At 34.5% G+C, this 17,935-nt stretch overlaps 1 protein-coding gene across 6 annotated transcripts in view; it reads left to right on the forward strand.

Annotated features, from left to right (window-relative positions):
• PCNX1 (pecanex 1) overlaps positions 1-17,935 on the forward strand; it is a 148,636-nt gene that overhangs the window by 112,119 nt on the left and 18,582 nt on the right. For all 6 annotated transcript variants that reach the window (XM_081289006.1, XM_081289008.1, XM_081289007.1 and 3 more), the window contains 6 exons: positions 546-654; positions 1,429-1,558; positions 4,735-4,793; positions 6,804-7,019; positions 14,259-14,512; positions 16,731-16,961. In XM_081289006.1, the coding sequence (XP_081145132.1) occupies positions 546-654; positions 1,429-1,558; positions 4,735-4,793; positions 6,804-7,019; positions 14,259-14,512; positions 16,731-16,961 (999 nt within the window). The remainder of the gene's footprint in view (positions 1-545; positions 655-1,428; positions 1,559-4,734; positions 4,794-6,803; positions 7,020-14,258; positions 14,513-16,730; positions 16,962-17,935) is intronic.

Consider the following 17,935-nt stretch of genomic DNA (forward strand, 5'->3'; position numbering starts at 1 on the left):
ACAATTGAAATTATGAACAAATGTCAGGTATATGCAACAAAATTCCTATGCAAACAGGCAGTGACAACTGTATACAATTGGTATTTTCACACTCCTTTTGACATTGCCTTTGAAACATACTCAGTTTCCAGAACACTAAAATTTGAGGAAAATGTATTTTAGAATAAAATGTTTTACTTAAGCATTACAGATATCTAGATATATTTTTCCCCCCAAGGATTGTTATTTTGCTTCTTGCTACCTTTCTTCATTTTGCTTGTAAAAGTAGTAATATGACAGGCCAATAGAGGGCATAGAACTTTTATAAATTAATGAAACACAAATCCACAAGTCAGCTAGCCATCTTTGCTTAAAAAAAATGATATTTTTATTTAAAAATAAGTTCAGCATTTTGGCAATAATAAATCTTTTCCTGTTATGCAAATGGCAGATAATTTCAGTGCAGTTTCTCTAGTAGGAAGAAAATATATTTCATAGGACTTTCATTTTCTAATTCAAATATCTGATTAAGTTTTTTGCTGATGGGTTTTCTTTTTCTCCTACAGCTTTGGGAACTCCTCTATAAGTTGCAGTTCGTATATACCTACATCGCCCCGTGGCAGATTACATGGGGTTCTGCTTTCCATGCGTTTGCTCAGCCCTTTGCAGTGCCTCGTATCCTTCAAATTAAAATTATGAGAATGGATAGTCATATCCCTGATGAGAATGTTGATTTACAAACAAAACCTTTCATAGGCATAGAATATAGGTTACTATATGTAAATTATGAAACACTCATTCTTTTTAGTTCTGATCTATCCTGATTTAGATTGTTTAACTTATATTAACATGTGTGGCCCACAGATCATCTAAACATGAGAAAAAGTTTTGTAGTTAAATAATGCTAACTTAAAATTCCATATTTTAAATATAAATTAATATGAATGTTATTAAAATCTAAAAATAAAAAATATTTTAATGTACACAGAATGTTTAGAAATATTTTTAATAAACAAAACACTTTTGCAATTATAATTGAACTGTCTGAAATTTTGTATTCTCTTCATTTCTTAAAAATATTTTCTAAATAATAACAAGGTTAATGACACCAGTGATGTTAAAAGGCAGACTTTGATACTTTTAAGGAAAATTAAACCTGAGCATTTCTTTCTAAATTGATACATGGACTTTTACCAAATATGTATTAGCAAATATTTATTTGGCTCCCTTCAAAGTATCAGATCAATTCATATTTTCCTTGTTTTGTTTTTCTGTTGATATGCCCTTGTGGTGTCCAGTGACATCCTCTTTTGTATTTATATTGTGAACTTTATTTCTCTAATCACTGTAATCTAAATGTGTTTGTGAATTTTTTTTCTTTGTTCTTCATGTCTGTGTGTATGCATGCTCAGATGAATCTCTTAATTTCCTTAACCACTTTTCCCATAGATTCAGCCATGTTGTTTATTCAGGCTGCTGTATCAGCTTTCTTCTCTACTCCACTAAACCCTTTTCTAGGAAGTGCAATATTTATCACTTCTTATGTTCGGCCTGTGAAATTCTGGGAGAGAGATTATAAGTGAGTAAACTAAAATGCTTAAAAGACAGTTTCTTTTTTATAAGGAAAAACTATTGACAACATTATTAGTATAAGTTATTTGTGGTTCATAATTGTGAATTTTTTGAGAGGGAGGGTACTGAGGATTGAACCAGGGACACTCTATCCCTGAGCTACATGTTGAAATAGTTTTGCTAAAAATTTATAAATATTTTTAAAATATGAAGATTATGTGATAGAATTGAGGGAAATCACTGTATCTCTTTTTTCTACTCATGAGATTTTTAAAAACATAATTCTAATTTAAGTATACTCATTTTTGCATCCTTTTTTCTTTCAGTGACATTTCTTAAACTTATTCCTCATTAATAATACTCTGAACCTTTATGCTACCTAATATTATAATGAATTACCTCATAGTTTTCTTAGCAGTAGCTGACTATTTGAGATCTAATTTTTTTTAGTGGTGGCAGTGGGGTTGGGGGAGGTACTGGTGATTGAACCCAGAAGCACTTTACCCCAGAGCTATATCCCCAGCCTTTTTATTTTTTATTTTGAGACAGAATCTTGTTAAGTTGCTTAGAGCCTCTTTAAGTGATACTACCTTTGAACTTGTGATCCTCCTGCCTCAGCCTTCTGAGTCACTAGTTATAAGTGTATGCCACTGTGCCCAGTGAGATCCAAATTTTTATAAGTTATCTCTGCTTTTTCATGAAGGAAAAGATTTTAATGACCATTTTTGTACATAAAGTAGGCTTAGTTCCTTCCAAAGAGCTTATGCAAATATATGATTCTGTTGGCCATCTCCACGAATGCTTTTTTCCCTACATTTTCACACATTGGCATTTTTGCTGGGGAAAAATTGTGGTCTCATCTTTGAAACAGTGAATTGGCTTGTGGGTTTGAAATTTTGATTACAGTTCCTTACCTAAAACCACACATAGTATTTCTCATTTTGGCAAATTTCACTGTTATTTGTATCCTATTCTGGACCAACTTCCAACCCAAAGTCATATCCTGTGATAGCAGTTATTTAAGTATTTTGGTCTCAGAATCCCTTAGTAATCTTAAAAATTGTTGAAAATTCCATAGGTTTAAGAATAACTATATTTTCCCACCAACCAAAAAAAAATTGGAAGAATTCATTGTTTTTCAGCACTGCAAATCTTTTAATGTCTGGCTTGTTAACAAACAGATGAATTCTTTTATCTGCTTCTGTAGTCATTCTGTTGTTGTTATGCTATTTTGCTTGAAATATATGAAGAAAATTTGGCCTCAGGTAGTTGAAAAAGGAATATTTCCATAGACATTTAAAGCAATTGTGGATATTTTTTTCCTTGATCCTTCACTAAAACTCAACAAATGGTAGACTCTTAAAAGTAAGCACAGTGTGGAATTTAAATTGTATCTGTATTTTTGGAATTTTGTAACATCAGTATTTATGTATCTATCTTGTATTTTGAATGAATCTTTTTATTACTCATGTATTATTTTATAACATTATATATTATTCACTTAGAAAAATATTGTTTTACTGAGTAAAAGACATCTTCTAAATGTTGACACAGTTCTTTATGTAGTGCTTAAAAAATATATTCATTAATATTACTACCAATCTCAAAAGAAATAATAAAGTATTGGGAAGCCATCAGGCTCATGGTGATGGATACAAGTTTTTTCCACATTGTAAAATTTTGCTTGAATTTTGTCAGTGTGAACAGATATTACCAGTTGTTTTCCTTGAAATGACAGATTCATTTTCTTTGTTGTTGAGAAATGTTTATTAAATAACCCATATGTATAATTTTCAATTTCCTCAACAGCTGTTCAAGTAAAAATGGGGTGTGTGTGTGTGTGTGTGTGTGTGTGTGTGTGTGTGTGTGTGTGTTAAGCTGCTAGCTTGGCTTATAATTCTAATGATTGCACACATGCTTTCCCTCAGGACAGCCATTCAGAATGCAGCAGAAGTGCTTTCTCTGTATTTTCTCAGAGAACATTAAAGAGGCCATACTAAGGAACTGAGATTTAATAAAATTCACATTTTTATGGACTTATTAGGGATATTTTAAGTGAAACTGTCCATTTGTTGTTGTTTTTTTTTTTTTTTTTTTTTTGTGCATGTGTGGCAGTGAGGGATAGTACAGTTTGGTGTTGCTGCCTTGATTTGTGCTCAAACATCAGCTGTTTTACCCACTGTGCTTCTGGACTTTCAGTGCAGTTGTCAAACCAGTGGAAAGGGGCCAATAACAGCTCAGCATCATTAAAAGAATAGTTTTGTGTTTTTATATTTTTTTTTTTTGTAGTTGGTAGATGGACACAATACCTTTATTTTATTTATTTATCTTTATGTGGTGCTGAGGATTGAACCCAGGGCCTTACACATGCTAGGCAAGCACGCTACCACTGAGCAACACCCCCAACCCTAGAAGAATAGTTTTGATCTGGAAAAGTCCTTGAAAAAATCCTGGTTTCACAGTCTACATTTTTGGAACCACCATTCTAAAGACTAGACACAATACCACTGAGCTTTAATAGGTATGCCTTCCCCTTGCAAAGAATGTTTTATGTACTGTGAATTTCTGAGAACTATATGCAGCCTGCATTTTTTCATTCTGGTCTCTTACCCCTCCCTGCACTGTACCACCCCGTATGTCTTTTTACACACTCTGCAGTTACATCTGCTAGGGGAAGAAAAACCTGCTATGTTTATGTGTGGTAAAGGTTAAAAGACTGTCTGTAAAATTGTGCTGCCAGCTAGGGATGTAGCTTAGTGGTAGAGTACTTACCCACCACGCATGAGACGGGCTCGAGCCCCGGAACTGCAAAAAGCAAACAAAGTGTGCTGCCAAGGAGTTTATCAATATATTATGAACAGAGATTTTCCTAAAGCAATATTATTTGATCTGGATCCTATAGTTCCCTCCTTGTGTTTCGTTTGGTTTCCGTTTTGGGTTTTGCAGTACTGGGGATTGAACTCAGGAATGCTCTACCACTGAGCTACAAACCCAACCCTTTATATTTTGTATTTTAAGACAGGATCTCAGTTGCCCAGGCTGTCCTTGAATTTGTTGATCCTCTTGCCTCAGCTTCCCAAGTTGCTTGGTTTATAGGCATGCCACTGTGTTCAGTTCCCTTACTCTTATTAAATTTTTTTTAAGTGTAAAGAAATTAAATGTGTTTTATTTTGTCCTCTTTAGCACAAAACGAGTAGATCATTCAAATACCAGATTGGCTTCCCAGCTTGATAGAAATCCAGGTAATAACTCTACTTGTGAGTAAGGCCTTACATAAAAGATTTTACTTGTCATGTGTATGTAATATGTAACTATACATTTATTTATCTTTGTTAGAATTCTTTGAGTTCCAACTAGTCATTTTTAAAATAATATCCTTTGCTTTGTTTTACTTTAGCAAAGTATAGTATATATGAATTAGACTATCTCCAATTGGTATGGTTATCTTTTTTTTTTCTTTAAGTGAGATAGGTTCTTAATCTGTTACCCAGGCTGTCTTAAATTTGTGATCCTCTGGCCACCAGAGCAGCTGAAATTACAGGCATATGCTATTATACCTGGCTTATACCTATCCTTAATAAAATGCATTTAAAGAATGCTGATGGGAAATTTTGAAACACCATTGAAAGGTTATTCTTACATAGATTAAAAAGTAGAAAGCATTTAAAGTAAAAATGGTCAAGTGTGTTGAAGGATATACAGCACATTTCATTAATATGTTGGCTTCTGTCCGTCCCTGAATTCATAAGTAAATGTTAATGTAATGTTAGTTTTTTATGTATCGAGTTGTCATCTATGAGGGACCAAATAACCACTTAGGATATGGCTTGAATGGGTGGCACTTTGGTGGCATTACCATTATTTAAAATCTGGTTCTTAGTTTTATTATTTGGGAAACATGATTTTATTGGGCTCTCCAATAGTAATCTGCCAGAGAAAATGAATTTCCCTGTCACAGTTGTGAAGGACTAACAAACAGCCAGAACCTAAGTGTGTTAAAGAGACATTACTCTCAAATAGACTGAAATATTTGTATCTATTTGACTTATAAGTTTCCTTGAAAATACTATATGCATCTGAAAAACCAAACTATAAGGATGTAATTTTTTTTTAAGAGAGAGAGAGAAGAGAGAATTTTTTTTAAATTTTTTTTTTTTTCAGTTTTTGGGTGGACACAACATCTTTATTTTATTTTTATGTGGTGCTGAGGATCGAACCCAGCGCCCCGCACATGCCAGGCAAGCGCGTTACTGCTTGAGCCACATCCCCAGCTCTCTAATTGGTTTTTAATTTTAATACTTGATTAAGGAGTACTAGCTGTTTGATATTAATGACTGTTACCATCACATTCTGGTAGAGAAAAGAACCATCTCAAGTCTAGTGGATACTATAAGGGGCTGGAATTGTCCTGATGCTTCCCACAGGACAAAATCACTTTTGTATTGGGCATGCATAGAGTTAGATACAATCATTTTACTGCCATTAGAACCTAGGGTTCCCCTTTCATTATTTTAATATTTAGTTTGAGTTTAAAATAATTACTAAGGTTTGACGTTTTGCCATTCTCTAGTACTGTCCTTTGGGGTACCCACTTACAGGGTGTTGCTTTTGATGGGTTACTTCTAGAGGAGGCCATCTCATTCATGCTGTTTTATACTAATGTTTTTCTTACAGGAGAACCCTAACGTACTATTTGTAGGTTCTTTTTTTCTACATTTGCATGTACAATTTATTTTTGCTAAATATCAAACATCTTAATATTCAGGATCTTTTTGACTAACTTCTCTTTGTTTGGACTGTCTTGTTCAAGTCTTATATATTTTACCCACTTCCTTTACCAAATAATCTTTTTGTTCTCCTTCTGAATATTTTCTTTTTCATTTATCTGTATAGTTTTAATTATAAGGCACATGTCATTGAATAGCAGTAACTGTACATGAATTATAAGTAATGGACTGTTAAAAAGGTGGAAAAGTTTTTAGATTGTATCTAATCAAATTCCCACATTACATGGATGGGAACCCTAGGAGAAGTTATGTAACCTCTCTCAATTCTGAAACCTCGCTCATTATCCTGTTTCATTTTTATGTAGAAATTGTAAGGGTATGAGTATTATTTATCTATTCAAGTAAATATAAATACAACCTGAGCTGGAAGTTAGTATTGATATTTTTAACAATCTCATTTTTCAGTATGAAAGGGACTAAGGTAAAATCTGACATTTTGGTTTTTTGTTTAATCCCTTCTTGTAGGATCAGATGACAATAATCTGAATTCCATCTTCTATGAACATTTAACCAGATCCCTGCAACACAGCCTCTGTGGTGATTTGTTACTAGGACGGTGGGGAAACTACAGTACTGGGGATTGTTTCATCCTTGCCTCTGACTATCTCAATGCATTAGTACACCTTATAGAAATAGGCAATGGTCTCGTCACTTTCCAGCTGCGGGGCCTGGAATTCAGAGGTAGGACATTCATTCATCTTTTATTTTTATACTGTACTTCTTTTCTACAGCATCTAAGTTTTGTGTGTTTATATCTCAAATTGAAAGTGTTCATAATATTAGATTTTGGGGATTATGGAATGAGAAAAGTTGTCAAAGAGTAATTATTAGCCCCTCGCCCAATTTCATAGTCACTAGAGAGTAATTTTTTGGTGTTGCATTATATGTGAATGTAGTAGCATTAGTATACAATTGACTTATTTACCTGGAGATATTAAACTTCTATTGCTCTTTGCTTGGTCTTTTGCCAGGCCCTTTTGTGATAAATTGCATATGTTTGCTCAATGGCTAGTGGCATAGAATGTTGTGTTGTGTGAGACAGAGTGGTTGACTGAGTGATGTTCATTGAGTCGCCATGCCATTGTCCTCAACAATTTTTTTCAGTTAAAAAGTGAAATTCACCTAAAATGAACCACTTAAAATGAAGAAATCACTGGCATTTTGTACATACATTTGCAGTGTTCTGCAACTCCCACCTCTGTCTAGTTCCAGATAAAACCTCATGTCTATGAAGTAGTTACTCCTTATGCCTCTTCCACATGCTCTCCACAGTTTTATTTACTGACAAATGAAGCTGTTTCTTCACAGAAACTGGTACATTCAGAAACATATCAGCTTGTTGTTGTCAACTCCTAGAAGTTAAATAACTTCTTTTTTGTTTTATTAAATACAGCTAACATTTGTTACACACACTGTGTGCAAGATACTGTTCTGTGCACTTTACCTGTATTAACTCATTTTTTTTCCATTTTTTAATAGTTGTACATAATGATGGGATTTATTTTTGCAGTCATACAGGCACACAATATAACAACATAATTTGGCCAATATCACTCCCTAGCAGTTTCCCTCCTCCCCATCTCCTACTCCTTTGTCCCTTTCCTCTGATCTCCCTTTGATTTCTGAGATCTGCCCCCACCTTCCTTTTCCTTTTTCCTCTCTAGCTTCCACATAAGAGCGAAAACATAAGTTTCTTGACCTTCTGAGTTTGACTTATTTCATTTAACATAATGATCTCTAGTTCCATCCATTTTCTTGCAAATGATGTAATTTCATTTTTCATTATGGCTGAGTAAACTTCATTGTGTATATATACCACAGATTCTTTATCCATTTCTCTTTTGATGGACACCTAGACTGATTCCACAGTTTGGCTATTGTGAATTGTGCTGCTATAAACATGGTTATACATGTATCACTGTTGTTTTATTACTTTAATTCTTCAGGATAAACACTGAGGAGTGATAAAGCTGGGTTGTATAATGGTTCCATGCCTTATCTTTTAAGGAACCTCCATTCTGATTTCCATAGTGGTTGTATTAATTTACAATCCCACCAACAGTGTAAAAGTGTTCCTTTTTCTCCACATCTTAAGTTGAATAACTTCTTTTTTTATTTAAATAGTTTTAGTTGTAGATGGACACAATACCTTTATTTTATTTACTTATTTTTATATGATGCTGAGGATCGAACCTAGTGCCTTACACATGCCAGTCAAGTGCTCTACCACTGAGCCCCAGCCCCAGCCCCCTTAAGTTGAATAACTTCTAAGCATAAAATAGAAACTTCTTTTATAGGAATTTCAAATCCTGTGTTTGAATATCTTTTGGTGTATGGGAACATTTGGACTAAAGAGCTTTAGAGAGTTTTTGTTCTATCTTAAGAAGTTTTTTATAGTGTTTTTAGTCTGGAGTAGGAAATAAGAAAACATTTGACTAGGAAGAGAATCAATCAGATCTCTGCCCTAAAGGTTAATTTTTACCTTGATATTGAATCAGAAAGTTTGTTATGGAGTTCTGTGGTAGAGCAAGTGCTTATCTAGAAACCATTCTGGTTTTGTTTTTATAGTTGTAGATGGACAGAATGCCTTTATTTATTTTTTAGTGGTGCTAAGGATCAAACTAAGTGTCTCGCACATGATAGCCAAGCACTTTGCCACTGACCTACAGCCCTAGCCCTAGAAATTACTCTGTTAACTAGTATTTATACAGTGCTCAAATTGTCATAAATATTGATATTTTTCATTTGTAACCCTTTGTCTCCCCTCTTCTGTTCCTAAAATATTCTCTTCTTGTCGGGTGGATGTTTGATTCTGCCTTTCCATCCCAACCTTGCACCTTTATTCCATTTACTCTGGACCTTAATTCCATCTACCCCCATCCTGTTCAAATGTAATCCAAATGGACTTATGTAAAAGTCTACACTGTACCCTCAGACTTACCGCTGCTAGAACTTTTAACTTCCTTTAACTTTTGGGACCTGAGGATTTCACCTAGTTTTTTAACTTAATTAAAACAACAACAACAACAAAATGCATGGGGAGGCTTTTTTCTAGCCTTTACTTTTGTGAAATGGAAGAAGGTCTTTTTATCACTTGGTCTTATCTACTATAATATTGATGATAGATTCATCAAATCAAAAAATGATACAATTCTCATTTTCCCAACTTTCCCTCTCTGGTACTGAATAGATTGAAATAAGTTTTTGGACAAATGCTTGGCTGTTCAAGCTGTAGTTGTTCATCAATCAAAATTCAAGTCAAATTTGAAAACATACTATCCCTTATTATCTGAACACATGGCTAGATTTGGATAGCAAGGATAGCTGTAATTCATTCAGATGTTGTGTTGGTATTTTGGTTTTCTTTTTCTTTTTTTTTTTAGAGTTGATCATGTCATTCCTGTGCATGAAAGTTTTCAGTGACTCCTGATACACTTAAATTAAAATTCAAATACTCTAACACATCCTACAATGCTAAATGATTTGCCATTTTCTGCACTCTCACTCTACCCCACTCTCCTCGCCCACTCTAGTCACCTTTCAGTTTCTTAGATGTGTTCAGTTCTTAACTAAGAACTCCTTGTCACCCCACATTTTCCCCCCAGAAAGCCCCATCATCTCCCTTATCCCCCAACCTCCCATCTGGCTAATTCCTTAATTATACTTAGGGATTACCCTACGTGTCACTTTGCAAAGAGCCTTCCCTGACCACCTGTCCCACATGATTACATTTCATCTTACCTTGTTTTAATTTTCTTAGTTCTTATCACAGAAATAATTTTATACTTATTTATGTTTATTTGTTTAAAGTTTATTTCTTCTCTAGCCCTGGGGGTTGGTAAACTTTTCCTGTTGGGAGTTACATGGTAAATATTTTAGACTTTCTGCCCTTTCTCTGTTGGATACTCTTTATTGTTGTTTTTAAATAATCTTTAAAAAATACAAAAACCATCCTTAACTTGGATTTGGCCAAGGCTGAAGTTGGCCAAACTTCAGGGGCAGAAATCACATCTGCTTTAATTGTCATTTTGTTTCAGCACTTATCACACACAGCAGTTAGTATCTAATAACTTTGCTAACATTGTAGATTGACTAAAATGCTGTCTTCTCCTTTTCATTCCAGAACTCTTCATGGGTGTGATTATGTTCTTGCTCCTCAAATATTGATGTGATTCTTGGTTATCTTTGTTATCCCTTGTCCCACCTACTTCCTTCTACCCCAAATATTATTCTACCCCAAGAGTATTCTCTTGCCAAACAAATATGTGGATCTGTTGAGTGTTTTGGTGTATTTCTGGGGTATGCTCAATTACACAAATTAAATTTAATTTTGGTGGTTAATTTTAAGCAGTATTTAACTGAACAGATTTCTTGATAAATTTCCTATAGGTCTTAGTTAAACCCATTCATGTATTTTTTTATTTCCATTTTTATTTTACCAATAGTTTCAAGATTCTTTGCCCTGCAAGTCTTATGTGAAAAATTAGAGTTACCAGTTTATTCTCCATATTATAAATTTCTGATTACAGCATCTACCATTGTCACTATTTGTGTTACTTGTGTCAAGAACACTTTTCCAATTCTAAATTACCATGTCAAAAGTTTGTTATATTGATTGGATTCTTTTACTTTTTATTCAAATTTATTTGAATATGTTCACTTTTCAAGAATTTTAGTTCTTTTCATTTTTACTTCTAATACTTACTCTGAGTGGCTGAAAGACATAGCTAATCCAGGGAACAATTGGGATGGTTTCTCATAGATATGCTAAAATCACTTTGCAAATCTCAAAATTCTTCCTTCAATTATAAATATTCTTATACTTATTATTGAATTTATTTTCTGAGGAAAATATGTTACTGGGGTATGTTGAAGCTGTAGATAGTCTCATGGGAAAGGGGTTGATATATGAGAACAAAAATATCCTCCTTAAATTTAATTATCCCATTCACTTATTCTGCTACTCTGAAAAAGGACCTTATTGAACTTTAGAATTTCCAAATTCCCTTTTGCCATATCTGTTCTCCATACACCACTAACCAAGTAACACGCACAACATATAGCCCTCATTAAGTTATTTCCTCATTTAAAAACTGTTCATCAGCCAGGCATGTGCCCAACAGCTCAGGAGGCTGAGGCAGCAGGATCACAAATTCAAAGCAGCCTAAGCAGCTTAGTGAGGTCTTGAGCAAAATAAAAAATAAAAAAGGCTGGGGAAGTGGCTCAGTGGTTGAGTGCCCCTGGATTCAATCCCTCGCACAAAAATAAATAAATAATAAAAAACCTTTTATCAGCTAGGTGCGGTGATACACACCTGTAATCCCAGTGACTTGGGAGGCTGAGACAGGAGGATCACAGATTCAAAGCCAGCCTCAGCAATTTAGGGAGGCCCCAAGCAACTTAGTGAGACCCTATCTCAAAGGAATAAAAATTTTAAATAAAATTTTTATCAACTTCTCTAAAGAGAGAGCAAAATGCGTAAAATGAAGTAATAACACATAAAATCAAAGAGAACTCTTAATACTATGATACTTTTAAAAAGTGGCTCAGGACATTTCATCTGGAACTTGGGTAATTTTTCTGTCCTCCAACTTGTCCTAGCACATGGATAAAGAATGAAAATTTCTCAAGGCTTTTAACAAAACTAATATAATATTGATGTCAAAGTAAGAGTAAAAATAAGTATAGTTTAATTTTATTTGTATTTATAGATGTAAAAATTGACCAATTCTAGAATAAGCAGGATTCAGCAGTGTTTTTTGTTTAAGTACCCCACACAAATTCAGCCTGTTTTCATTTTTTGAAATCAAGTAGTAGAAAGCAAATTAATGGAATTTGTTCTATTTTAATAGGCCACAGGAGAAAATATGAATATCTTAAAAATGCCAGAAAACATTTGATTACATTTCATTTTCTTTCTTTTTTAAAACATACTACAAAATTGCACATATTTGGGGCTGGGTTTGTGGCTCAGGGGTAGAGAGCTTGCCTGGCATGTGTGAGGCACTGGGTTTGATTCTCAGCACTGCATATAAATAAATAAAATAAAGGTCCACTGATAGGGCTGGGGTTGAGGCTTAGTGGTAGAGCTCTTGCCTAGCACATTCAAGGCCCTGGGTTCAATCCACAGCACCACATAAAAATAAATAAAATAAAGGTATTGAGCCCAACTATAACCAAAAAAAAATATTAAATAAAAGGTCCATTGACAACTAGAAATATTTTTTAAAATTACACATTTTTATATGTTGTAAAGCATGTATGTGTATGTATATTGATAGTCAACCACAGCATGTATTCCTGTGAATGTTAGGTTCAAGACAAGGGCTTTTCTTATCACCACTGTGTAGAATGACTTTGTTGGCAGTTGTAACTAAGCAAGAAAATGAAATAATAAAATTGTTGAAGATCATAGACTACTAAACAATATTGTTCCTTAGCTTTGCCCAAATAACTCTTTTATCCTTATTTTTCTAAAATACTTTTTTAGTTATAGATGGACCTTTGTTTTATTTATTTATATGCAGTGCTAAGAATTGAAACCAGTCCCTCACACATGCTAGGCAAACGCTCTGCCACTAAGCCATAACCCCAGCTCCTAGTCTTATTTTTTTTTTATCATCACACCACCACCATCTATATCTGTTAAAATAGTGGTTTTAAAACCTGCTTGGTGTATATATTTTTCCTTTATTATTCAGTAGGATTTGTTTTAAATATAGTCTAACTTAGGTATGTGCTACATGCGATTAAGTGTAATCATTTGTAGTCTTTACATAATGTAAGAAACATACAGATTAAATGGAAGCAAGACTGCAGAATAAAATAAAAATGAACATTAATGGAATAGTGATATTTTGCTGATGCTAGATTTCTGTGTCTAATTGTGTACTTAGTCTGTTTTTGTATTAGTACTTTTGTATTAGTACTTTTGTATTGTATGATTATTTGACAAGTATCTTGTATAAAAAATTGTAACTTCAAAGATGTATTTGCTAGTACAGAATAATCAGAACTCACGCCTAATAGAAATTATATCAGCAGGTAAGCCTCAAATGCTGACTGTGTAATCTTATCAATTATTGTTATAATTGGGAACTGAAAAAAATTAATTTTTACTTAACGCTAAATTGTAATATACTAGTATAAGTTATAGAGCCAAATAACTTTGATACATATAGTATTTCTGCTTGAAGTATGGATGATTCCAAATGGAGCTCAGATTCTTCTGAGTTCTGCATGTCTAGCTAGCTATATTCCTGTACCTGGGTTGATTCAGTTTTTTTTTTTTTTCCCCCATTGGGTTTTAGTTTTGTCTTATATTTTTGCAGTACTGGGAATTGAACCTAGGGGTAGGCATGTGCTAGGTCAGCACTCTACCACTGAGCTACACCTCACCTCACCTCAACTTGGTGAGAGAAGGTCTTGCTAAGTTGGCAAGGCTGGTCTCAAACTTGTGATCCTCCTGCCTCAGCCTCCCAAGCCACTGGGATGACAGACAGACATTACCACACCCAACTCCTGTGTTCTTTAAGAGATGTACTTTTACTCATTTTGTTTTCATTTGATATGAATGCAGTTGTAAACACATTTGAAAAGGTTGGAAATTCATGAGTCTTAACTAAAGATGTTCCTTTACTGCACAAACTCCCAGCATCTTTAATGTGCTAATGCACATTGTTACTTACAGGAAGTGAACATATAGTATGCCTCTACAATTTGTACATGAATGTTCTAAAGTAAATCAATTACATACTTTTAGTTGCTATAAAATATAACTCTTTTCTAAATTTCTTGTGTTTTTGAGCCATTAATTTTTCCCAGCCTTTGTTCCTCTCTCTCTCTCTCTCTCTCTCTCTCTCTCTCTGTGTGTGTGTGTGTGTGTGTGTGTGTGTGTGTGTGTTTCTCTCTTTCTTAAAGGTACCTACTGTCAACAACGGGAAGTAGAGGCCATTACTGAAGGTGTAGAAGAAGATGAAGGATTTTGCTGTTGTGAACCTGGCCATATTCCTCATGTACTTTCATTTAATGCTGCTTTTAGCCAACGCTGGCTAGCTTGGGAAGTGATAGTCACTAAGTATATTCTGGAGGGGTATAGCATCACTGATAATAGTGCTGCTTCTATGCTTCAAGTCTTCGATCTTCGGAAAGTACTCACTACTTACTATGTCAAGGTAAGAGTTGGTGCTTAGTTAGATCTTTGGATAACGGAGGCATTTGGGAAACACAAATACAAATTTTAAATTCCTGCTTTGTTTTTAAGTAGTGGTTTAAATTATCTGGTATCCAGAAAAGTCAATAAAAATATACCTACAAAGGTCTTGATAGTCTTTCTTTTGTGGAACTTACTCCATATGTTCATTAATAAAAGTAGCTAGCATCTGTAGTTTCTATGTTTTTGGCTCTATGCTAAGGAATATTCACACACATGCATGCATACACACATGTGTGTGTCTTTCTTTTTGTTTGTTTGTTTGTTTTCACTTTTTTCCTCCAGTATAATAATCAAACCCAGGGCTTTCTGCCATTGAGTTATGTTCTCAGTCCCTGCCCCCCACTTTTTTTTTATTAGACAGGGTCTGAAGTTGCTGAGTTTGGCCTTGACCTTGAACTTGTGATCCTTTTGCCTCAACCTCCAGAACTACAGGGATTACAGGCATATACCATCACCTTCAGTTCTTAATTTTTAAAAGAAATCCTGCTTTCTTATTTTATAGATAAACAACTTAAGGATCAGAAGTTAACTTGTCCAAGATCCTCTAATAGCAAATAAAGTTTGGGATTTAAAATTCAGGCATATCTGACTCTTGCACCTTTGCTGTTAACCACTGCTTTGTACTACATTCAACAGACTGAATAAAAGTATTGCAAAGTTCAGGAGGCCCCTAAGGCCACCCTCACTTCTGACAGCAACTTCAATTTCAGAGTCCCAAAGACCATTCTTAGGTTCAGGGATCTGCTAGAAGGATTCATAGAAGTCAGCAAAGCTGTTTTACTCACATTGTACTTGTGTTATTACAGTGGAAAGATACAGATTAATATCAGTCAAGCACAGTGTCCAGAGATACTATGGTGAGGCACTTCCAGTTGACCTCTCCCAGGGGAGTTGTGTAGATGCCTATTTTTCTCAGCACCAAGGGGTGGCAATAATATGAGAATTCTGCCAAACCATGGAAACTCTTTTGAGCTTGGGGCCTTGAGTCTTCATTGGAGTACGGTCATGTGGAACTGATGACCCAAGTTTCTAGGACTTCTGGAGGTCAGCTTCATACTGTGTGGTTCTAGGCCCCCAGCCAAACAGACTCTTACCAGGCAAGATATTTAAGGACTTAGAGGTTACTTCTCAGGACCTCATATCAAAGGCTAGACCCCTCTCATTGGGCAAAGCTAATCTTTTACTGAACAAAATATTCTATTTTTTGTTAAAGGGCTTATGGAAAAATAGCATGGTAGTGGTTTGGGGACTTCTAGGCAAAGCCAGTATTTTTTTAAGAGGGAAGTGTGTGCTAAGCTTTAATGATCCACATTTGAATTTTCTGTATTTTATGCTCTTACCTCTAAGTTGTACCTTATTTATGTTGATTGAGGTGAATCTTGAGCTTACCATTTAATTTTTGGTTCAACCCAACCTCCAGAGACTAGAGAGATTGAGCTTACAACATTGTGTGTTTGTGGCATTTTCCCTTTATATATATTTACATATACATGTATGTATTTCCATTGTTTTATGTTTTTAACTATATTTCTATAACTTCACTCTAAGAATACCAGATGGTTTTAATAATTTTATGACAAAATTTTCAAACTAAGGGCAGCCAGTAAATTTTCTTTACCTGTCATAAATATCCTAAATTCAAAAGCACTAAAATCAATAAGCTACAAGTTGCCTTGCTGAATTTATAGTTGTGGTTTTACAATATCAAATGTGGGTTTTTTTTTTCATCATATATATACCTCAGGAAGGCCTGAGGTATATTATGGCATTCTTAAAATGTGTACATGGAGTGTTGAGCTAGAAATAAAATATTTTTGGTTTTAGTATCTGAAGAAACAGTTGAATTTATTACACTGAAAAATCAAAGTTTATTCAAATTGCATATTTTAATGGCAGCATCTGTATATATTAGCCATAGTAATTACTAATATAATACAAAGAGAGTGAGGGTTTACTTTGTCATTCCATGAGTTGTTGTTTTTTTGTTTTTATAGGGTTTTGTAGTGCTGGGGATTAAACCCAGGTCCTTGTATATGCAAGGCAAGCACTCTCCCAACTGAGCTATATTCCCAGCCCCATTCAATGAGTTTTTATTTTTAACATACTTTTTAATCAAATTTTTAAAAATGTCTTCAAAGTGCCATTTAATTAAATTTTTCCTGTCTTTTACATGTTAGGGTATAATTTATTATGTAACAACATCCTCTAAATTAGAGGAGTGGCTAGCTAATGAGACAATGCAGGAAGGACTCCGTCTGTGTGCAGATCGAAATTATGTTGATGTGGACCCCACCTTTAATCCAAACATTGATGAAGATTATGATCATCGGTTGGCAGGCATATCCAGGGAAAGTTTCTGTGTGATTTACCTTAACTGGATAGAGTACTGTTCTTCTCGGAGAGCAAAGGTAAGATTGATTTATTTCATTTGCAACTCTTTGAATCCAGGTTTTTCCAGAGGTGGAAAGAATATCTCTGTTAGTTATTAAGAGGTCAGTTTTTCCTGAGTTTCCTCTTTCTGATATTAGAGAACCTGTCAGATCTTTACACTTGGTTCAAACCAACTCTGCCAAACAGGTTAAGAAAAGTGGCCCTTCTCATTTCTTTTGCAGTGTCCTAATCTCATTGTTCAGGTAGCACCCCTTCACTGTGTACATGCACGTGCATATACATAAATTCAAATTTCATGCATTATTCTCCAAAATCTATTCCTTCTTAAGGGCTGTCCACCAAACTTAAGAATAATTAAATATCTTTACCCTAAATACAAAGGCTAGACCAGTGCTGTCTAGAACTTTGAGTGATGATGGAAATGTTCTTTGCTATCCAGTATTACATGTGGTTTTAAATACTTTAAATGTAATCAAATACAACTAAAGAACTAAACTTTACATTCACTTCATTTTAATTGATCTAAATATAATAACTCACATGGCTAGTGGCTACTGTTTTGGATAGTGTACATCTAGATCAGTGACTTAGGGATGTACATATAATTGTAGAAACAAATGACCTATGGGCCTCACTTGTGAAATTTTGATTCATTAAGTCCAGACCAGGGTTATAAAATCTTGAGTCACCTGGGTGATTTTAATTCAGGTGTTTCCATCTACACATTTGGACAGCCCATTTTATCCTAAAGGTAAGATACTTTACAGAGTTTAGCAGCAATCTCTTCCTTCTGGTCTTACGGCACTCATAGCAGCATCACATCCCTGGTCAAACTGCATATAACAGAACCACAGTGTCAAGGCCTGTGATTCCAAATCTAATTCCTATCACCACTATTGCTTTAGAAGCAAAAGCCTTGTGTAAATCACCAGCAGCCTATTTAACTTGATAACATGGAGCATAGTAAATACCTTGACAACCAGTTCCTTTA

Source organism: Spermophilus citellus, assembly GCF_964194105.1.
Source record: "Spermophilus citellus genome assembly, chromosome: 4".
NCBI classification, from domain to species: domain Eukaryota; kingdom Metazoa; phylum Chordata; class Mammalia; order Rodentia; family Sciuridae; genus Spermophilus; species Spermophilus citellus.